Source organism: Gallus gallus, chromosome 4 (genome assembly GCF_016699485.2).
Source record: "Gallus gallus isolate bGalGal1 chromosome 4, bGalGal1.mat.broiler.GRCg7b, whole genome shotgun sequence".
NCBI classification, from domain to species: Eukaryota; Metazoa; Chordata; class Aves; order Galliformes; family Phasianidae; genus Gallus; species Gallus gallus.
The window spans coordinates 56,412,326-56,436,481 of NC_052535.1; the positions used below are offsets into that span (position 1 = coordinate 56,412,326).

The window sequence follows — 24,156 nt, forward strand, 5'->3', positions numbered from 1 at the left end:
ATCTGAGAGGATCCTCTGCCTTTCAGACAATGCTGCAGGCTTTATGTTGCTCCTGTGAGAATGAAGACCAGGAGATAAAAAGTATCACAGGGACTTTCTTGCCATCCTTGCCACCCGGGGAGCAGCAGCCATTCCTTGGAGCAGCCATGTGCTGCAGGTGCTGGGGCTGAGCGTGGGCAGCGTGGGTGCTGCTGGGAGTGCGGGCTGGCAGCTTTGCACACAGCAGCGGGACCAGGAGCACAGCGTGTATTCCATCTAGTTGCCATGGAGTCCCCACACATTCCCACGAAAAAACTTGACTGACCAGTCAAAATAACATTTTTCTTTAAAAACCGATTTACTTTTGTCTCCATCAAACGCTGTTTGCAAAATGATTTCAGAAGCATTAAAGCCAGGCCTGCTCTGCACACAGTAGCATGTCAGTTCAAGGCTCACATAACCGTGAAAACAATAATAGGCAATTACTTTTTTTTTCTTTTACTTTGATAAACAGATGTAAGTTCTTCAGAGAAATATCCACTGTCTTATTTCAGTAATCTCTTTCCAACAGTGACTAAAAGAGCTGGCAATAAATCTGCAAAGGCCCTGTGCAGAGGCTAAATCAGGGTTAACCTACAGTGCTCCTGGCTTAAGAGGGGGATGGGAGCCACCCCATTGCCTGGAAGTGCTGGCAGCAGATTCATCCCCCAGGCAGCTCTGGTGGGCAACACCAGGTCCATTAGCAAAGCCCCTGCTAGAGCTCTTCCTCCATAGCCAAACAGGGCTTCATTTGATTCATCTCAGCCTCTAATCACTACAGCAGCCCCAGTATTTTCAACATGACCCATGTTACTCCCCTCCTCCTTACTGCACTGGTGCTTTGAAAAAAACAAACAAACAAACAAAACAGTGATAGAGCGGCAGTAGCAGGTTAGGGACCTGGGCAACGAGGCACTAACAGCTTTTCTCTGGGCAGCTCTCCTGATGTGCTGCCTGCTCCACGGGTGCTGAGCGCTGACATGCTTCAATGAGACATCCTGACAAAGCATAAGCCAGAATAAGTAAATAATTAAAACTAAGTCTAAATTATTTAACTTAAAACAGCTTGGAAATGTTAGGCATTACGGTTCTATAGGCTGAAACCATTTTCTACCAGCCTGGGAAAATAAGAGCTGTATCCACTGAGTGCTGAGTCCCAATACTGGCTTTATTTTAATTACAGAAACAGAATTACTAGGGAAAATGGAATCTATATCCTTCCTCAGCTGAGGTACAATAGCAGCATCACATTAATATTTTTCAAATAATAAGCACGGTAAGTTTGCTCAATTCTCAATGCTCAATTCTTCATTAGCATTAATAAATGGATGGTAACTACAAATATGTATGTGTGTATATATATGTATTTATTTTTTATTATTTTTTAACTGCAGCCCTTGTTTTCAGTCACTAGTAAAAGGGCAGCTTCCAATTAATTTACATTGGTCTGCATGATGTTAGCTATTAGTATAGGAATGAGCACTGACAGATTTGAATCAAACCCTGAAAAACTATCAGCAAGCTCTACTAAATGCATTTATGATATATGGAACTTTTATAAATAATTACCTGAGTGAAAACCCTTGAGCAATGCCAACATATTAGCACCTTGTACAGTGCCAACTCTGTGAACCATCTGAAATTCACTGAACAACGTTTGTCAGGTTTCAGTAATTCATATTATAGGCTTTAATACTGTATATAAATCGGGTAGCAGCACAGAGTATCTACCCCTATTTATAGCTGGACAACGGCACTGACTGGTGAGGAAAGCTGTTGATTTGAGCTATCTGGGGCTCCATTTTCATCTCAATGAGGCTGCTAACAGGTGTGTCAACCAGGATGTAGTTAAGTATAGGAAAACTGTGGATGTTCCCCTGCATAACAAGTTTCCAGTCAGGGAAACAAACACGATTACAGGTTCAAACAAAACTACCCAACGCTACAAGGATTGATGATACCAAAAGGAATTGCTTGGGATCGATGCAGAGAACAGAAAATATTAAAAATTTAAAAAAAAAAAAATCCAACAAAAAATAAACCTACAAGGAGCAACTGCATTCTCAAGGCAACATAAAAGGTATTGTGTGGGCACAAACAATCAAGTCTAATGCATGGAAGCAGTTTTACCATCAGCTGTAGTATTTTGCTATAACTGAGGAAGAAAACACCTTAAGGTTGGACTATTAAGCTATTAAAGTATTAAGTTTGTGACAGGCTGAAAGAAATAGAAAATACTTCTTAAAAGTAGCTTTGAGAACTTACACAACGCGTTGTCAGGACACAGGAATAGATCCCACAGGAAATGTAGTCATCCTCATCACACCTGAGAAACGCTCCCAGACCAATACTGTTGACCTCCCACAGAGAGCTCTCACTGACATCAGGAGAAGATTTTCTTAACTAAAGCCGAGTTCAGATCTCTACTTTGGGATATGTTCTAGAACTGAAAATGACTGTGGGAAGTTTTCTGTTAGATTGGCCAACAAAAACCTTAATTATTGAGAGTAGATTTACCCTTTGTTTAGTTCTACCCTCTACACTATCTTTTGTATGATGCTGTAACTAAGGAACATCAATTCCTAAATCTGTATTTCCTTATTCAGATATGACCAGGACTTGAAGGGAAGACAGCCAGTTATCTCATTAATAACTAATTTACACAACAACTCACTTAATTAAGGCATTAGCATCAAAATAGTTTTTAAATTGCTTTAAATTCATCATACAGGAGTTAAACACCAGTCAGCAGTCCAAACTGTACACAGAATGCTTATTTCCATTTTCACTATATTGTCTTAATAACACTTAAGGAATTCAAACAGACAAGCAAGAGATAAATGCTCCTAAAATTGTTTGTTTAAATTCTGAAGCCATGCTAATACGCACGCTCACAAAGAAAAGGCTGAACAACAATTTCTATTGCAGGGCAGAAACACGATCCAGTTGTGCTTTAAGTCTGTGCTGGACAAGACCTCATCTCAGGAGAAGAACTGCTGCCTGAAAGACACATAATCCTATCGAACCGTTATGGATTATGGACATATTCACTGTTTCCAGGGTTAGGATGTGCTATAGGTTGGCACATACATACACCAGGGCGTGCTTCCAAATCTCATCATTAAAATATGGCCTCTCAGTGCTCACATGCCACCATTCACTTCTGTTAGATGCCAAACTTTCTCCAGGAGGTCAATGAAAAAGCCTGAGGGACTAAATTACAGAAGCCAGATCCCTAAAGTCTTGACATTTCACAGTTTAGCATCTTACATCTATATATCTTGCTTTCTTTTTCTTTCTTTTTTTTTTTTTCAAATTCCCAGCCTGCATTTGTAGAAGCTCCCTTATAACAACTCTTTTAACTACTCAATACAAAATTGCCCAAAGTAATTATTCTTCCAGTGATGCAGACACTGTCACCAATCTGAAGGATATAAGACATTTTCAGAGGAGAAAGAAAACAAAAGCCAACAGACAAATAGCCACAAATAATTATTGGGGATAATTTCATGCAATGCATAACTGCTGACTCAATTATTAATTATTCTTTTAAAATCACTTATAGATCCCGATAAGTAGGACTGACACTTGTTAAATTTCTGGAGACCATGAGAGGTAGAGTCACTTGAGGTAGTTTTTGGCATTTCTCTCTGTTGCACTTTAAAGTTCAACAAAAGTTCTTATTGCTGAAATAGTTGGAGTGAGAGACAAAAACTTTGTCAATGCAAAAGGACAGATGAAGTACATCAGGAACACATCTAACTCCTACCATGTACAGTATCCAACAGCTGTGCTGTAAGCCCAAGGGTTTATTTTTACTGGGGGAGGAAATAAAAGGAGATACTTCCATTTGTATCACTCTGTCTTATCATGCTGAGAGAAGATCCACAGTCCCAGCCATCAGTGGGAAGTGGCACACAAGCTCCCGCTAGGCAGCAGCTCTGTCAGCCCCAGCAAAGGTGCACACAACATTCCTCATGCCCCATCCTCTCATGATGGAAGCCTGAGGGAGAATTTGTACAAACTTTTTGGAAGGATTATAATGTAATCACCCACTCCAGGCCTCCCTGTGCTACCATGAGGGAGTGAGAGAGAATTTAAGACTCACACCAGACCTTCGCAAATGGAAGGGGAAAGTACTGGTGGGTTCCATGTACATGCTGTATGGGACCTAGATCAAGTCCCATGCTTCTCCTCATTAAACACACAAGAGCATTACCTCTGTCTTTAGTCAATGACATAATCTTCTAGCCAACATCATCAATCTCTCAACAGACAATATTTTCTCAAGTGTCTCAGATATGAATTCATTTAACGTAAAGCTGTAATGAGGCATATTTACCGAAGATACAAAACACATGCTTAGGTAAATGATCTGTGTTTTCAAATACAACCTACATAGGATTTACTGAAACCAAATAAATCTTGTCTTTCAAAAGTTACCAAGGAAATTAAATTGAATTTTAAAAGCCACATATAAATCATGGTATTGTTAAGAAGCAAACCTAAAGGCAAGTAAATTTAAACTTGTCATGAAGACTGTTCCTTTCCTATTAGAAATTAGAGAACTGGAGATCATCAGTCTTTAACACAACTCCTAGGGTTGCTTTATTTCTGTATGTTGTTCATTTGCTCCCAGTTTAATTATGGCAAACAATGCAAAATTCTCCAAGAAAAATAGACTGCACATATAATGGTATTTGGCACTACAGCAGCACTCTCTACCTGCAGAAGGCTGAACAAAAGTTAACCTGCAGTTATTTTAAAGCCCCACTGGATTCCCTCATACAGGCTAAACCCATACTGAACTTCATAGGTAACTTGTCTGCAAAAGACATGCCAAACACTGCATTCACTAAATGCAGTGAGAGTGCCTGTCCAGCAAATGTGTTATGTGTGATGGACATTGTATGATCTTTTGCAAAGGACCAATTTAAACTTCATAATAGTGGCTTGGTAAATTATTCAGTATATCACCAACAAAACAGAATTATCTGCAAGCTTCAGTGTTGCATTTATGTGCGTATCGCTACTCTGAGATACAACATAGAATCATAGAATCGCTCAGGTTGGAAAAGTCCTTAAGGATCATTGAGTCCAACCACGACCTAACCATACTACCCTAACTCTAACAACCCTCCATAAACTGAAACAACAAATACCAACTTATTATGAAATACAGTGTCATCAAAAGAAGCTGCACTTTATGAAAAGGAATCAAACTGTGGTATTATTTTCATCCTGAGAAGTATCTACATAATGAAAACAGAAGGTTGAGGTACAGAAGGTAAATGTTCAAAAGCCATCAAGAATAGGTACTATCTACGCAAACACTCAGTTATGAAACAAAAAGATTTTTTTTGTGTGGTTGAAGAGACATTTGAAACATCTAGAAATTCTAGTGAATCACAGAAATCTTTGTCAAGGCAACAAACAGAACACTGAACAGATAGGGCATATTCAGTGCTAAAGAAAAAACAGGAGGTTAAAGCTGCTATAAGCCTTAAGGCTCCAAATAGAGAGAGGTTAAACAGTGCAAGATTCTTTCTCTTCATTAGCCAAATGCAAATTCTTCACAGATCCTGCAGCACATTCAGACCAGAGGAGATGCTATATTTGGCACCCATAAACACCAATTGACCAAGAGTGAAGGACAGCTCCACGTACCTCTCCTGCTCAAAGTACACTTCAGTTTCAAATGGGCTTTTCTTCTCAGTTCTGAGACACAAAAGTGACATTCATTTCTACAGGAATTTCTGAATATGGGATTTCTTTCTGCTATTCAGTTCATTAAAAAGGAGGTAATAATGTAAGACAATATCTTGATGTTGAAAGAACACAAAGAAAATTTAATCACTGCCCTCTGGAGCTACGCAATGGAAGCCATCTATTCAATGTTGACTCTTCTCCATGCCCCTGTATTTTACAGACAGCAGCAGCCCTTTATTTCTCCCTCCAGCCTTGCTCTTCGACAGATATTGCCTAGAAGCAGCAGCTGTATGTGAGCTTTGTATGTGAGTACTTAGGGTGTCAAGTGAAGGACAAAATTCTCTGATATGCTGTTGTTTCCCAATCTCTTTTAGCCAGTAGCAGGGAATACATCAGCTTTGCAGGAAATTTCGAGGTAAGTTGCTAGAAGATGTTGAACTCATAAGGCTGTCCTTATTAAAAAAGATATAGTGTAATAATTTTTTAAAAACACTTTGCAAAATCGTTTATTTAAATACTAAATAAATAGCCACTTATTGACAGCAGAGCCCAGAGGCCAAACTCTGTCCTCAGCACTGATGGTAAAAGGGTAGCAGGAATCAGCATACCATTTTTATACTTTCAAGAATCACTTTTATTCAGCAGCTACCTCAATTTTTGATAACAGCTTTTTGGGAAGTATCTGAGGTTTGTTTTTAGATCTTTTAAACACTTGTCACATGCAAGGTCAGGAAGTCCGAAGTACTATAGAGAGGGGGAAGCAAGTGTGTGTTACATACTGCCAGGGTCTATTAAGCTGGATTCCAAGGCTGCAATTCCAGGTTTGCTGCTGACTCAGTGGGTGACCACCAGTGTAATCGCACCCCTTCATTCTTCTGACTCTGCAGAAGATGAGTGATACGCAGCTATCGCACACAGGTATCATACAGCAAGCAGAGCCAGGCCTCATACAACCTGAGCTCAGCTGGAGCTGAATTAGTCATGCCTGAACATTGATGCTATCTACAGATTTTAACCTGCTCACTTCCTCTGTTGGTACCTGGCTTTTCTTAATGCTCTTGGTACATTCAGGTATCCAATTATTCAGACTGCATTTTTTTGTTGTTGTTTACATGCACATTTTATTCTGCATTTGCATCAGTATGTGTTTTTCAACATCGCAGGAAAAGGCACAAATGAAAATTACCGACGTGAATGCAAAATGACTAGAGCCTATCTTCATCAACTGGTTTTAGAAATCAAGTCAGAAAGAATGGAGGAGAGGGTCTTGCCTTTTGTTGCCAGCTTACAAACACCTCTTTTGCCAATTTACAGATGTGGAATACTTCTGTTAATCTCTAAAGAACTACAGATGCCTAAGACATGCAAACACACCATCTGAGCAAGATTGCTGCTGATGCAGCTCATTTTCCTGACTCTGTGAACGACCATGGTGTTGTTACTGCCCAGAACTACGTCACGTAGCAAAAATAATGACATTTAGGAAGATTCTGTCCTACCCGAGAGGCACAGAAGCTACAGTCACGGTTTGTAATGCTGCCATCAAGACAGAAGATGATCACACTACAAAACAGCATTAAGCAAAATAGTCCAGTGACTGGGCACATCCACAAAGATCCCACACCCTGCAGTATGCCTGGAAGGCAGCAGCACAGGACAGTGCTAACAGCCACTCAGCATACTGCCAGAGAGGAAGAGATAAAGCTGCAGTCCTCCGTTGTCCTCTTTTGCATAATCAAGATCTTCCAGGGTCAGAGAAAAGTTTCCATCTCAAGGCCACATGAGCAGTTCAAGCATTCAACATGGATCAGTACATGGCTACATGCATATAAAATACACAAGAAAAAACCATTCACAGTAGCTTACTACAGCATATTCACACACACTTGTTCCTAGAAACAAAATACATCCCTGCTGTACTGAAAATCCAGTCACTGCAGTGGAAGAGTTTTTAAATGAATCACAAAGGTGGGACCATATAGCCCACATGCTGAAAGAGTTTAAGTGCAGACAATCCATATTCGTTTACCTTTCCTCTCTCATAGGCCTACACATACTTTTTGCTGACTGCCACCATTTTCCAAGGGAGTCGAGAAAAATTGAGAGGGCTCTGCACCTACTAGAAGATGCTCTCATTGCACCGCTGAACAATTTGTCTTTCATCAGCAATGTGACATATTAAAAAAAAAAACTCACATCAAATACGTACACAAACCACATCAGTGAAGAAATAAACATCATTTTATCTACTCCACATAATGTATGTTACATATTTTGCGGATACTGTGGATATCATGAATGTGTGTGTATACATATTCATAGATGTATGACCTGCTGGATGCTATGCATTCTATGCAGTATGGGCACGTACACAGATATGAACAAAGCCATACTTGTACTGCTGTCCATCTCACGCAGGAGGAGCAAGAGGGAGATGCCTGGCCTAGCCCACACCCACGCGCTGAAAGGCAAGTGGAAGGTGCAGCCAAGCCCTTGTTTATGTAACAGCCAGGTACAGCTGCAGTGAAAGGGAGATGGGAGCAAGGTCCATTGCTGAATATTCAAAAGGAAGGTAAGCAAACACTGTGATGCTCACTGTGTTTTCTAAGCAACGACTACTGGTGCTTCCTAGATCTGAAAATCCGATCAACAGCCTGCATCACCAGATATTACTGCTAACACAAACACAGCCTGAGCCGGCCCACTCCCAGCCAGGGCGATGCAGCACTCTCAGAACAGAGATAGCAGGAGGGGCACGATTAATTCCATCCTGCTCTAATTAAAATAGTAGAATACATGTTTGAATGAAACACGTTTATGAAACAGGGTATATGAAATTCAGGAGAAACAACACATGCTGTGGTTAAATAACTGAGAAGAGTATTGGGCAAATGTGAAGAAGAGACTCTCCAGCAAAGAAACAAACATTAGAAAACAAAAAAGCAAGGCTATTTAACAGAGAATTCCACAATCAGGAATGTAATCACAAAAACTACCTTATGCTGCAGTGTCCCATTTAGGGGATTAGGACAGTAATCACAATCTGCCCCAAGCAGCTCTGCCCCTGCACCCAAGAACTGCGTACACTAGAAATGACATTCCTGTTTTGATAAAGGGAATTGCAACGCAACTTAATGCACTCTGCAAACGGGGCCTTGTAGAAATCAGGGAAATCATACCCACAGATCCCAAAGGAAACCAACAGCCTCAATCACTTTACTTAAATTATGCAGTTCAGCATGTGAAATCCATAAGACTGAGTATCAAATGACTTCAGAATTTCCCAGGTATGCCAAGAGAGCAGATGGCTGCTCCTGAATCCTACACGTTCGCCAAAAAAATCTGTAAATTCAAACATCACAGTGCTGGATTCTGATCCTTTTCCTTTTACAGAGAGATCTATGTTTATGTGCGATGTGAGAGAAAAGAAAAATAGGACAGATTAATTATATCTCTTGCTGCTATTCCCTCCACAAGATATTTATAAAGAATGGATCAAACCATACTGTCGGTGAATGAGTTAACACATACCAAAGTCAGTAGGCTCCTGAGATGGGAGAGAAGCAGCAATGAGGAGGCATTAACGCAGGCAGTCCTGATGCAGCCCAGCACTACAGCTATCCTCAACAGCCGCTTCAGACCTTCTCATGTTTTTACCACCACTGTACATTACTTGTGTCCTTGGAAACCATAAAGTGATCTGGCAAATAAATCATTTTTTTTTATTATTATTATTCTGCGGTTTGTTTTTTTTCCCAAGGCAACCAGAGCATTTCATATTCGAATGCAGAAGAAAAATAACAGCTTATTATAAATTCGGAGAAGCCTCCCAAAACCTGAAACCTCTAAATACTACATAGGCCTTGACAGAATCACAGACTGCCACCAGCAGCTGACACAAACACGCAACAAATTGCTGACTTATTTCAGGCCACAGGCAGACAAATATACCTGCAGTGTGCGGTGTAAAGGCATTGAATCACGGCTGCTAGCACAGCATCAGTGACTGACACCTCAGTGAACAGCCACGCAGCTCATCCACTTCAGGGGTCTTCCCTGCAGCATTTAGCTGCACTTTTGCTACCAATGTGAGAAGTGGAGGCAAAAACGAGAAACTGGGGAAAAAATGCAGTTGTGAAGTGCAGAAACGCACCTCCACACTGCAGTCACCACCACAGCCACCTCCCTCCCTGCCAACTTCTTCAGATGAGCTGGAGGCAGGAAGCACCTGGCTACTGAGCAATGACGCCCACTCCCAGTGCTTTTGGAGGTGCCAATGGCTCCCTGATGTGCACGCTCGCTGTGCGGTTGTGGGCTGCCATGACAGGCAGCACTTCCGTCCCACTGCGGCTGGGCTAGGGCCTCAGTAGGGCACAGAGAGGGTGGGAAGGGATGCAGATGGGAAAAATGAGATGATGGGGAAGGGAAATGAAGGATAGAGCATTACACACGGCAATGAACCCCTGCAAAGTGCCACACAGACAGAAGGAAGGGTGCAGGGGGAAGAAGGAGGAGGTAGGTTTTCCCCATACCTTGCGTTTGCGATCTGCCCTAGAGATTTTCCGCTGCCTTTTCCTTTCCTTCTCAAGGTTTCTCTCCCTCTCTTCCAGTTCAGACTCTCGAACTTTTTTAATGGAAGCAGCCGCGTGAGCCATGTTGGAGCAGTCGTGCCCCCCACTCACGTGTATCCAGGTGGGTCAGTCTTTTTGCAGGGGTGCTGGCCACCAGCCAGCACTTGGCGCGGTAATCCACTCCTCCAAAAGCCCAGGAAAGGTCAGGGCTCTGCAGCACCCATAATTCAGGGGCACGAGAGCCACATCCATGCACTGTGTGAAAGTGCTCGCAGTCAGAGTGCAGCCAGCAAATAGCTGCAAGCAGGCAGGAGCCTCTTCAGCTCAGCTGTGACTGCAAGCAAATATGAGCTTAGCTGGAGAGGAAAAATTGGCCTTTGAGCACAAAGCACCAAACTGGGAAGGTCTCTGGGGATTCCTTCAGAGAAGCTGCGTCTCCAGTCTGGGAAGAAGGCTCCACTTCAGCATGCACACCCGCCGGAGAGGGAGCAGCTCCTTGCAGCTCCTCACACTGCCTGTCTGCAGGGCGAGAAGAAAATGGTGCAGTGTGACTTACTGCTGCCGCCGCTGCGCCTGGGTGCGGGAGCCTGGCATGTACTGCCCTCTCTTCTCTTCGTGGCGACCCATCCCTTCTCGTCCAGCTGGCGGGTAGGAAATGGGAGCGAGAGCTGCTGGGTGCAGGCAGCCCACCTGCAGGCAGCGCCTGCTCTGCCTCAGCGCAGCCGGCGATGCTCAAGCCCTCATTGTGCCTGTACGCAGCCACGTGAGGCTGCATCAGGAGCGCTGCATTAAGCAGCAAGCCCAATGCAGCGGGGAGGGGGACGCTGGGAGGGGAACACGCGGTGTAATCAGGGCTCAGCCTGCCCTGCTCAGCTCTGCTGAGGTAAAAATAATACCCCACAGTGTGCTGCTCTTTATTATGCAGTGCCAGAAGCTGCTTTCACGTGCTTCCTAAGGCAACTTAAGAAGCCCTGTGCTGAAGATGGGGAAGAATTATTGAAGTTGTGGGTCAAGAGAGACCAGAAGAGACAGAAGGAACACGTTGTCAATTAGTCTCTCCCCTCCCTCCACCAGCCATTTGTTTTAGAGGCATTAATTTCTAGCATTAATATCAGAGACAGATGGTCTGTCATTCCCTCATTGCTTATCCCCCAGCTAAAACCAGCACATCAAAGCTCCTCTCCCACCTCCCTGGGTTAACTGTTATCACTACTAGCATCAAGATTTATTTATCAAAACAGGACATGCATAGATAAAAAGAGCCTTGCATTCGTCCATGGCAGGCAGCTGATCCCATTTCATCTCCCTCTGCCACCACTGACCCAGACTCTGCCAGGCAGGCCCTGTGGGAAGCCGCTGCCCGCAGCCAAGCCGAGATGTCTGCAGCCCGGCCTCAGCCGCCCCCAGGAACTAGGGGTGCGGCAGCACTGAACGTCACCAAAGCCAAGAAAGGATTACTCTTTGCTAGATTTCCCTTTGCAGTGTATTCCTCGATTTCACACTCAATCTGGCTGAGTGGCCACTAAAGCTGAGCACCACGAATTTCACTGTAGCACAGTACTACTGAAACACTAACAGATGTCTTGTGAGCTCTTCACGTGGCAGCAGCTCAAGCAGACCAGGACTAATCCTGATCTCATGTTATTCTTGTACTCATGGAGCTTGGTTGTGCACTGTCCACGTAGACCAAGATCATTTATTATACCGTGAAACTAATCATTATTGATGGCTTGTGTTATTCCTACAAGATATCACTTTGACACTTTCACAAATATTCAAGACCCAGATTTTCATAAAGCACTTCTTTCTGCAATGAAGCGTTATAGAGGCATCTATTTTGTGTCTGAGCCAGTCATCTGCCCACTTGGTCAGAAATGGAAGAAAACATCAGAAGAGAAGTGGAGTTCAGAGTGCCAGCAAACATCCCTTGTCCATACAGGCTGGTTATCTCCAGGTTGTTCCCATTTATAAGGAACTGGGATAGCCAAAGCTAATGACAAGAAGACAAGCAGCAGCAACAACAGCCACCAGAAAATCCAGACAGGTGGAAGCAATGAAGGGGATAAAATATATGAAAAAAAAAAAAAGGATTCTTTAACAGGACTGCAGGTTGCCACCTTCCCCTCTTAAGCTGCAGCAAGAAAGCCCTCATCTTCCTCCGTCTGTGGCACGTTCAGGAACATATTTGAAGCTATCACCTACACACTTGAAAGACACCCACTGCAAATAAAATAACACTGAAGCTGAGAAAAGTAAAACAAAACACCAGACTACCAACTACTCAGACCTATCCATAAACCTAAATCCACGGAGGGCAACTGGATTAGTGATTTAGGGTGCTCAAAGACTGATATTATGGCAGGGTAGATGATTTCAGCAAATTTTAGACAGTAAGCATTCAAATCAACTTTTTTGAGCCATTTCGAGCAGGACATTTGATAATAAGATCAAACCGTAGGCCTCCATACGTACAAGTCCTGCTCTTACAATTTTCCTAAATTGTGCTTTAAGATATCCTTAAGCCACTGATAGCTTAAGTCCTGATATGTAAAGCACACAATAGGGTTTGATGCACAGGAGGGTTTACAGGAGTCAGTGTTGATTAAATTGTTTGTCATCTTCTAATGATACATTCACATTCATCAGCTCAGTCTCAAATAGCTTTTTCTTTTTTTCTTTTTCCAGAAAATTCACTTAAAGACAATAAAGAATTTGATGTTCTTCATAACCCCTCTTCATGATAGAAAAAAACTGGATGCTTGAACAACCAGTGTCAAATGAGACAAACTGAAACAGCAAACATTCTTCCTAACATCACTGAGAAAGAACTTCAGTTCTGTGAGTTCACCATTATGTACCATAAACATTTTCCCCTGACCTCAAAGAGACATGAAAGTATTTAATTGCCATGTGGCAAAAAAAGAAGTAGCTTTTAATAGATTATTTTGGAAAGAACACATCCAGTCTGGGATACATCAAGTCTGTATCGCTTATACTTCACACAGCTAATGTCCCTGCAGGAAAGAAGCGTTCCATTTCAAGACAGAGATTTCCCTGATAAAAGTAGAGAATGGCTAATCACTGCCCTGCAAATACAGCATTTTCGTGATCTTAACAAATAGTAATCCTTCTGTAGACATCAATCAGAAGATTAAGTTTTCAAGATCTGTTCAGCAAAAATGGAGACTGTGCGATTTCCCCCCTTAGCACAGAAAACATATTGCGAAGCTGCCAGATGAGAAAAGCAGAACACAGAGACACTGCCACAAACGGTATGTAGGAGGGGAGTATATAGGAGTGGGCAGACGCACAACGCAAAAAGAACACAACACCAGGAAAAGGAGTTTGGTTGGATTTGAATTCTTTTGGTCATTTTTTTTTTCCTGAAATCTATTTGACATAATTAGCTCTGACTGTAGAAATAACATAACTCCTGAGATACAACATATTCCCATTTGGGATAAGGAAGCTTTTAAGATCTCAACTTGTACAACTTCCAGTGTCATCTGTGAAATAGGCTTTAAGTGAATATTCTCATCAAGTGATTTGCAGCAGTGTGGGTACTTAATTAGGGTTACAGTTCCTAGTCCCTGGTTTACAAATTGGCATATATTATTAACCTCCTGGCCTGATCTCCTAATTTCTCCAGGTTTTGTTGTTTTAACCTGACCCACCAGCTCCTGCACCGTGGTGCTTTATTAGCCATAGCTATGATTAACACTTCGTTTTAACGCTGCCAGCTTTCAGGTAGAGAGACATGATTTGCTGAACAAACCAGCACCTTCCATCTATGGAAACCTACTGGATGAAAATCAACAGTAATTGAGTACAAGAAGAGAGGATGTAAACAAGCAATTATCTTCCCTGAAGCATATCCACTAACAGGGGTCCCTCTCATAAAGATGAGGTTCCCTCCCCTTAAATCATGTGGGCAGTGAGAGAAGTGTTAAAACATAGGCTAGAAATAACATCAGAAAGCATGACTCAAATCTGTTCTCATCATTTCCAGAGTTACAGAAAAAGGAGGAAATGATGGAGTGGATAAAGCCTTTCACACCTCAAACCCAGAACAGAGGCCATTCTTTCTAGTTCTAAGCCGCTAGCACGTTCAGGAAATACGCTGGAAAACAAACTTGGTTTCAGACAGCTAAAAATGGAAAGGCCTGTCCCAGTATAAGACAATAATATTGCAGATACAAGAACTGTGCAATTCAACATTAGTCAGCACTGAAGAAGACCCTTCTGGAAAAGGCAGACCAAAAGTCTGCCTGAGAGTTACATTCCCTACAAGTTGTGCTACCTAACTTTTACATAATATCTAACAAGCGCATCTATACATCATTCCTCAGCCGTGCAGCCACAACAACCTCTGCCCATACAAGCTGTGCAGTGATTTATACTTCTCCCCCATGCTGAAAGGTAGGGTTAGATCAGGTATGGAGACATGAACACAGACTCCAGTGACCTGGAGAGAGCTAACTTGCAGAACTAGCTCACCTCTATTCACAAAAACAATGCCAACCTCTCCTCCCCGTTGATATTCTAGGGTGGTTCAATGTCAGAATCAGGCATCCTTCTCCCTTTCATTAGGAAATGATTCCATGAATGCTGTTTCTTAAGGAATAAGCATAGAGAAGATGGACTATTTTTGATGGGGACAAAAATTATGGAGTGCCAGGGCAGTGTAACACTGTACTTAATTCACCTATTTAAACCAATTTGGATGCATTCCGCATATACAGCCAGAATTAAATATTTCTATAACAGGAGACAAACTAATTCTTTTGAAAGAAAAACTTACTTATTGTTCACGCCACACTCTTATTTATTATTTATATGTAGTAGCAATTGTCCTAATTCTGAAGGCACAATAATCCTATCAGTCACTTAACAATCACATATCCATTCTTTATAGATTTTTACACTCTGGCTTTTTTCTGTACCTTGATTACATCTATGTTTTTAATTATAATAAAACAGTAGAGAACAAGAAATGAGAAAGGCAACTTATAGTACGTATATTAATATGTACAAATTAGACTAGTAATAATGTCTTTCCTTTTTCCTGTTACACAAGAAAACATAATTATACCCAAAAATGGGGTATCATTCACATCACTGAGACATTCAGTGATATTAAAAACATACTGAGAACAACACAGTAGTATTTGCAACACCACACCTTTTCTTGACCAGTGGACTTCTGTCTTCAAGTCGTTTGGTTCAGCATTGACAGAAACTTTAAATGTAATTTACAATCAAACCAGAAAAAATGATACTGCTTAGCTACCTTTGTCTTGACAGAGATACTGAAAGTATTAATCTGCTCTTCAAAAACGGAATTTTTACTATATTGAAGGTGAAGAAATTGAGATAAGAGCAAGCATGTAATGATACTAAGGATTTACGAGCAATCATTACAGGATGAGACCAAACTTTTCCATCTCAAACAACAGTTAAAATTCAGATATGTAGCAAACAGTAGAAGACAAATGTATGATATTTTCTTCAAATGCTCTTCCACCGTCCAATCATTTCAGATTGAGGGACACCTGTGTTAGATATTTCAATTTATTTAGCAATACTCAAAGGCTGATATCCACAAATTTGTCCAGACTCTCTCTGGACACATCTGAATTTACAGCATCTACAATGTATTAAGGTAAATCTCTGCGGTTTAACTACACATTCAAGGTACCATTGTTATAGGCAGGTGCTTAGAAACTAAAAACAAGGCAAGATATAAAAACTAATTCTCAAATTTTAAAAGCCCTTACAGTCATCCTTTATTACTGTCCAACCTATGTCATGACAAAGCAATGATTTTGCACACATTGCCAGCTTTCTGAACACCAGAAAAGGGATATAAAAAAACACTGCAGAGACTGATGCCTATGGTTTATTTGAACATCCCAGGCATAAGAGACACTGCAGCTGTGCCAAGGACAGCAGTTCAAGAAGCATCCTTTTTTTTTTTTTTCAGAATCCAAAATAAACTAAAGATATGTATTTCTGGCAAGAGTGTCCATTTTCCAGCTTTCTGACAATAGCTATGCTGTGTTAGTTCTAAATATCACTAATTTTTGTTATCATATTGACTGAAAATATTGATGTCACTTTCTATTTTAATTAAGTCAAACAAAGTCTGATGCAATAGGTCACTAAATTCAACAGCAGGCACTTTATTGATTGAAACAGACTTTGAGTCAGGACCACAATTACTGAGTTCAACACTGCAGTGTGTATTCTCATCTTACTTCCTGCCCTCACCCTCCTGCATTACGTTCTTTCATCTTTGGTTATTGTTTCCACTTTTGATCTTGTGGGGGCAGAAGTTGCTATTAATACAAAGAAGGAGCCAAGGGATCAAAGGTGCTGCAGATTTACCACGTCTGATTCGCAAACTGTGCAATGCATTCTGCAGGCTCCCTCCTTGCGCTTCCTAGACACTGCACTTCTGTTGGATCTGCTGCAAGGAGCTCAGCCACTCACCCATGTGGGTCCCCATTTCTGTAGGTGCAACTTGACAATCTGGACTCAGCTCCACTGGCAACACAAGAGTTTAATACTTTTATCCGTGACATTTTGTTTAACAATGATCTAGATAGGGGGATCAAAGGAACCTTCAGTAAGTTCACAGATGATACAAAGTTAGGGCGGTCTGCTGATCTGCTTGAGGGCAGGAAGGCTTTGCAGAGGAATTTGGATAGGCTGGATGGACAGGTCCCATCCAATTATATTACATCCAACAAGGCTAAACACCAGGTGCTGCATTTGGGTCATAACAACCCCATGCAGCGGTACAAGCTTGGAGAAAAGTGGCTGGAAAGCTGTTGTGCAGAAAAGGACCTGGGACTGCTGGTTGACAGCCAACTGAGCATGAGCCAGTAGTGTGCAAAGGTGGTCAAGGGCATCCTGGCAAGCATCAGAAATAGTGTGGCTAGCAGGACTATGAAAGTGTCTGTCCTCTTGTGCACAGCACTGGTGAGGATAGTACCTCAAATACTCAGTTCAGTTTTAGGCCCCTCACAACAAGAAAGATGTCAATTAGCTTGAGGGTGTGAAGAGAAGAGCGATGAAGCTGGTGAAGAGAGTAGAAAATAAAAATTATGAGGAGCATCTAAGGGTATTAGAGTTGTTAAGTCCGGTAGAAAAATAGGCTGAGGAGAAATCCCATCGCCTTCTACAATTACCTGAGGAGGTTGCAGCAAGGGTGCCGGTCTCTTCTCTCAAGTGACATGTGATAGGACACAAGAAAAAGGCCTCAAGTTGCACCAGGAGAGATTTAGATTGGGCATTAAAAAGGATTTATTCACAGAGAGGGTGGTCACGTATTGGGACAGCTTGCCCAGAGAAGTGGTGGAAATATTTAAGAGACATGGGAATGCAGCGCTAGGGAACACAGTTTAGTGATGGGATTTGGTAGGCCAGGTTGATGGTGAAACTTGATGATACTGAGACTTTTCCAAGCAAGATGATTCTATGAGGGCACCCACAGCCATGAGTGAGGTAGCTGCTTGGGATCTGCATTCATTCCGCTCTCCAGCTAGCATCTAGTGCCATGGCTGAGTGGCCCAGTGCTCTGAAGGAAAATTCCTTTTCTAATCCCATTGAGATCAAGAGCTCAGGTGGGCCTAGGGTTTGAACATATAGGGATTAAATAAGCTAGCTTTGAAAACTAGAGACGGAGAACAGTATCTCAACATTTCATGGTCAGCTGTGCAAACACGAAGAAAGAAACAATACAAAGTGAATGGCTTTGACCGGTTTGAATGTACCGTAAGAAGGTCAGACCAAGGAAGACGTTGAGCCTTCGTGAGGAAGACTTCTGACTTCATCCCAACTACCACCAGAGGGAGACCCCTACTATGGACAACACATACGCCAGGGGAGGGGCAGTATGTAAATGAATTCCCAAAACGATAATGAATAGGTAGATGGGTTCCAAGAATTCTGCTGAAAATATATGGACTTGGCTTACAAACTTGTAGCATTTTTGCTTGCTGGTGTGCAAGTTCGGTGGAGTGATCCTCCTAGCACTCGGCCAGTCGAATAAACCATACCTGCTTTATAACCTAACCGGGTTATAGAGTTTGATTCTGCACGTCACCATGTGGTGCATACCTGCCTCCTTTTTGCAACCTGAAGTAGTGTCTTCCATTGGAAAACAAGAAAAGTGAAGGGAGAGGCTAAGATTTTAGAACTTTTCATTTTCATGATAAAAATGTTTCAAGATTTTTGCCTGAATGCCTTTCGACATAATGATCTGGCCTTTTCCACAAAGGCTTTTTTCCCCCACCTTTTTTACTACTAAATTACATTAGCTATAAGAAATAGGGTATATTTGAGGATCGAGTCACAGAAACCAAATTATATGCTGAAAGGTACTTGCACATATTACACTTGTGTCCCTGACTGATCAATCCCATCATCTACGATGAAAATGTCCTCTTACTTGTCTTCCCTGGCACTGTGAAAGTCTTCCCATTGAGCTGTCTGAACAATCAAAAGGAGAATGGTTGTTTTTTTGTTTTGTTTTGTTTTTATCTGATACAATACACCATTACATTCAGAAATCGTATACTGTCACTAAACTACAGTGTTGTGCATAGTATAACCAATTTTACAAAATACATTTGTTGTTTCTGGCAATGGAATTCCATTTTCTTAGAGCTAAGTGCTTCAGGATGTTGCAAACAAAATAATTTTATCAATTATAATAATGCTGGAAGTAAGAATTATGAGTTTAAAATAAGAACACAACATGAAAACTGACTTGGTCACCATAGCTCCAAAAATTTGCAATTCATCATGACCTAGATCTCATTCACTTTAAACCCTTTCTGTTGTAACCCAGGTGCTGCACATAATCAGATTTGTGTAAGCATTCTTGCTTGTACACATAGAAGTGTATCTATATTTCAATTTAGCAGCGGGTCAAATGTATTCACATTTAAGTGGAACTCTTATCTACTTGGAATTATAAGTTTATATGGCTATACCTGACAGAAAAAAAATCTTGAGCAGCTGGTATATTCACAAATATATAAATAACCATCTGACCCACAGAATGAGCCTTACAAAATTAAAGATTAAACAAAATAATTAACTTTCACAAGCAGGGAAGTTACAGTGCAGTTACAGCTTGCAAGGTATAGAAAAAGATTACAACTGAGTAACGCATCTTTATATTCTTGCCTACTACATATATGGTATATAAAATGTCATATCTAATGTGCAACATCAGGACTAATTACATGTTTGGACTTCATGGGCTGTAATCAACTTGAAGTCCAAACGTTTGGCCTACTGAAGTGGGAGTGGATGTCAAAAATAAAGTGACCACACATAACCAATCATCATTTTCCCTCTTCTGTGGCCTCATAAGAACAGTCTAACAACACAATTTTAAAAATACATCAGCAACAATGCATCATTAGTCACAACATCCAGAAGTCTTGCCTATCTTCTCTAAAGCCAAAAGTTCTATTTTCTTTCTCTTTTGCTTTCACATGATGTAATAGAGTTTAATAACACATTGCTTCATTGAACACCTATAGCAAAGAGGTCTATCATTAAGAAATCTTTCCAGTACATTTTTCCACTGCTCATAGCAAGAGCTGATACATTTTATTGCCTTTTATAAAATCGTGGGTGGAATTTTTGTATTAAGAATTCTCAAAGATAACTTTCAGGCATCCCGCAAAATAACAACAGTACTAAACATATATGCAAACAAATGTCCCTAGACGTTCTTCTAAACCGTTTTCTAAGTTGGATGTTTTGCACCTTTCCCTCCCAAAAGGAGGTGGAGATTTCTCTACGTCTGTGCCCCACCGCAGCGGGCGTTCAGCACCACGGAGAGAGCCTGCGCCCTCGGCGTGGACGCGGCGGCTCTGACCCGGCCAGGAACTCCGACCAGGAATCCCGAACAACTCGGCCTAAGCCAGCCGGAAATCCACGTTTCCACATCCAGGAAAGCCAGGTCCAATGACTGCGACATACCCGCCTTTCCGCTCAAAACATGGAGCCGACGCAAAAGCACAGACATTCCGCGTCGTACTTCCCACCACGACAGCCTCTGGAAATGAATGGGGAACGATCCCCCTCTCCTGGCCAAGCCACGCTACGGCAGTCCCAAATTCCCATTCCCATCTCATGCCGTTCTTTCAGCAGTGCAACAGCCCAAGTGCAAAGTCCGGAGATAGCTAAAAAACGCCATCGTTCTAGGCGCAAGCGCTGCAGTTAGCATCACGAAAACAGTCTGGCCATCAAGTCATCTTTACCCACAGTCAATTCTGAAACAGCTGGAGCCACTTTAATTCATACACCTACAAATTCCCTTTCATCCTGCCAAATACATGCCAAAACACACTGACAGTGTTTGAGGAGGAAAAGGACTAACTTCCTATGAGAGAGATGCTACTACATAAACCCAACTGCTGTTCTGCTGTTCCACTGTCACATACCAAGGGTAAGACTCAAGATGCTCTCTGCATGACAAACACTACTAAATTCTTGGCTGCCCAAAGATACAGACTATCAGGGAATTTCTACTGAAAGCACCTCACAATCTCCAGAGGCCTCCAAGAAATTAAACAAACAAAAACAAAACCCATTTTCCTTACATGACAGAGAAAAGAGACAAAGCAAGTGCTGAAGATAAAACTCTGTGACATGAGAGCTCTCTGACCAGGGCATAACCCAGTGCTGCAGTGCCCTGCCTCATAAGCTTCTGCTGGTTTGGGATTAATAGCTACAGTCATCAGAAAGCACCTTCCAGATGACCTTTTACAAGCACTTCATAATCTATTCAAGTTATATTTTCTACCTACTACCTATTTTTAAATGGACATTTTTGAGTCTAATAATGACATGAATTACTCAGATATCATACCAGATGTAGCTTATCATTTTTCTATGACTTAAGAACATAATGTAAATCTCACTTTCAAAACATTAGCCTTGACTCATCTAGAAGTAGTACTGTAATATTATTTTTAATTATCAGCTCCTTGTTTATGGGACTGTATAATGAAAAACTCTTAATAGACCAAAAAAAAAAAAAAAAAAGCACATGAGGACATAGCTATCATATATACTTCCAAATTTACGGGCATTTCAAAGATTTGAAATGTCTTTTCACTTTTACTTTGACATTTACTTTACATTTTTGAATAAAGAATCCTACTTATTTTTAATGGCTAGAGACTTTGCAGTGTTCAGACACTTACAGGATCAATTCTGACTGGAGGAATTTTATTAGAATCTCTTCCAATGGTGTGTCAAGAAGCACCTTGGCTTCTTGTCAAAAGAATTTTCAGATTACATCCAGAGAGTTGCACTTGAAAAGCACAAACGTGGCTCTGAGTAAATTATTTTCTTACAATGACAGATTGAAATGATCTGGGCTACGGAATCACTGATCTGCATGAGTCTGCTAGACCAAGACCGTGTTTACATTCAACTGAAGGGACTGGTCTGATTTTGGGTTTTTTTTTTTTTTTATAATAAAAATAAAAGCAATTTAGATGTGAATCTAATTTGCAGAGGCAACTATATGTCTCAAACTAAATACACAACAGCATACCTGAGACACAGCTTTTCCTTTACCCGTCCCACCAGCTAAAAAAAACTTATCCATAACATTATAACTTCAGCTGTGCGAAACAAAGCACTACCAGAATCAAGAGAAACATTTGTCACACAGAAAGATATGCATCATCATGAGTTCAGCTTGTCTTCTCAAAAACAAACAAACAACAACAACAACAAAAACACCAAGAAAACAAAACAAAACAAAACACAACTAAGAAAGGGTCCCAAATTATAGCTAACATAAAGGCAATAGTCTGTCTGGATTAATCATCATCATCATTTAAGAGCAGGGGCTTTCCAAAAGGAATAATTTTTTGAACAACTCTTTGTGACTTCTTGGGAGCCTTGGGAACGAAGACCTAATGATGCTGTCTGAACCACTTTCTCAAACCACCTCTTGCAATTATGGATATGTGAAAATATATTGCAGAGATCATTACAAAAAAAAGTATGCTTGCAAAATTATGCAGTAATTTGACATGCCTGATATCATCGGAATCCTTACCATAACTTAGCTGAGCTCATCAAATGATCCCCATTGAATATCTCTATATATTTAGCAATTTTATGTTTCACCAAGAAGGCAGCATCAAAAACAATGAACAAAGACTACAGTAATTTATCCATTTCCTCCAACTTACTCAAGGTCAAAAGCTGGATGATACTGCCTGGAGCCCTGAAAGTCTGCAATATGTAAAATGAAATATTCCTAAGAACACTTACAGATATTTCTTTAAAATGTGACATCTATTTCATTGTAGATAATAGCGAACCCCAGATAGAGAGGACTAGAAATAATTCTGCAAAAATCTGACCAAAACTGATGCCCAGCTGCCAGATCAGTTCAAATTTGAGCTGGCCACATCAGCTTGTATGCACACAGCAAAAGGGCATATTATTTACTTGCACAAGTTAAGGTTGTGTTCCACAATATGGATATAGGCAGCAGATACGGACTTCATGTGAAACAGGAGGACAAAAAAACTGCAGCTTAAACCAAGGTTTTGCCTCACAGGTCAATTTATCATCCATCCCTTAAGCTCCCGTGAAGAACAAAACAAGCTTGTATCCCATGATATACAGTGCTGGATTACAGACAGCATTTTCATTTCACTTTGCCATGTTAGCACTCCTGGACCACCTGCAATGTGTGTACTGAACAGATGCTATTCTTCCTGAGCACAGGACTGCCAAACTGAGAACTTGCAAGGCATGCAAATTTTTTCTGGTGACACTAATGATTGCAGAAGATGAATTTCAAAGCAGGAGAAAACTGGCTTGAGCAGGAGTATACTGGTGAAATAGGAGTAAACAGTAAGGAACAGGCAGAAGCTGAACTCCAGTGAGAAAAAACAGAGTAACACTTGGTAACCTATAGCCCATCACTCAGGATGCAAGAAACCTAGATTCAAATCCCAGGTGTCCTATTAACTCGGTGAATGAATGGCCCAATTAAAGCATTGTTATTGAAGTAGAACAGCTCCAGAAATGAGGAACAGCCTTGTCAGGTACTAATATTTTCATCTGGGACTTCAAAAACCTCCCAAATAAAGCATTTGCAAGCAAAGCCTCACCTACCAGTATTTCATCAGGCACTTGACACTGTGCAATGAAGCACGCTGTAAAAACACTGAATCAGCCAAGATGTCTGCATGGCAGAGCGTGCTGGTCAGCCATAACAGCAGGAAAGGCACAGCAGCGTGATGCCGCATCCCAGCCCTAGCTTGTGGAGCTGGGTTAATTTGTGGCCTCGTGCTGACACGCTTATCCTATCTCTGCTGAGGTCGGCTTGAAGGTCACCGCGTTGTTCAACACTGCACAATGCAGAGCCAGCACCTTTCCTGAATTGAAGGAAACACTTGCAAACTTTAAAAAAATCCTAATTAGAACAATAATATCTCTAAGATTCACCTCTCCACAATCACAACCAGCCCACAAAGAAAAGATACAGAGCGGTGTGGTAACCCAGAAGAATTTATACATATATATATATATATATATATATATATAATTTGCAAGCGTTTTATATAGCAATGCTGTAAGTAACTTGTATTTTATGTGTGATTATTATGCCCGTGCTTTAGGATAAGGAATTTAGATTTTGAAAGTCTTACCACATCATGGTGGTAAGACTTACCACATCTTACCACATAATAGTAACATGAGGTTGTATTTAGTTTCTAACATATTTTATAGCATATTTTAACTGTACAACCTTCAGATAATACCAATTACCAGGCACTGCTATGCCGTGTGTTCT

General features: G+C 41.1%; 1 protein-coding gene across 13 annotated transcripts in view; it reads right to left on the reverse strand.

Moving 5' to 3' along the window:
• ANK2 (ankyrin 2) overlaps positions 1 to 24,156 on the reverse strand; it is a 338,182-nt gene that overhangs the window by 172,420 nt on the left and 141,606 nt on the right. For 8 of the 13 annotated variants that reach the window (XM_040699389.2, XM_040699386.2, XM_040699390.2 and 5 more), the window contains exon 1: positions 10,260 to 11,049. The exons of the other annotated variants lie outside the window; for them this stretch is intronic. In XM_040699389.2, coding sequence (XP_040555323.1) covers positions 10,260 to 10,382 — 123 coding nt within the window. In that variant the 5' untranslated portion in view covers positions 10,383 to 11,049. Of the gene's footprint in view, positions 1 to 10,259; positions 11,050 to 24,156 lie in introns of those variants that run through there. 13 annotated transcript variants of the gene reach the window in all.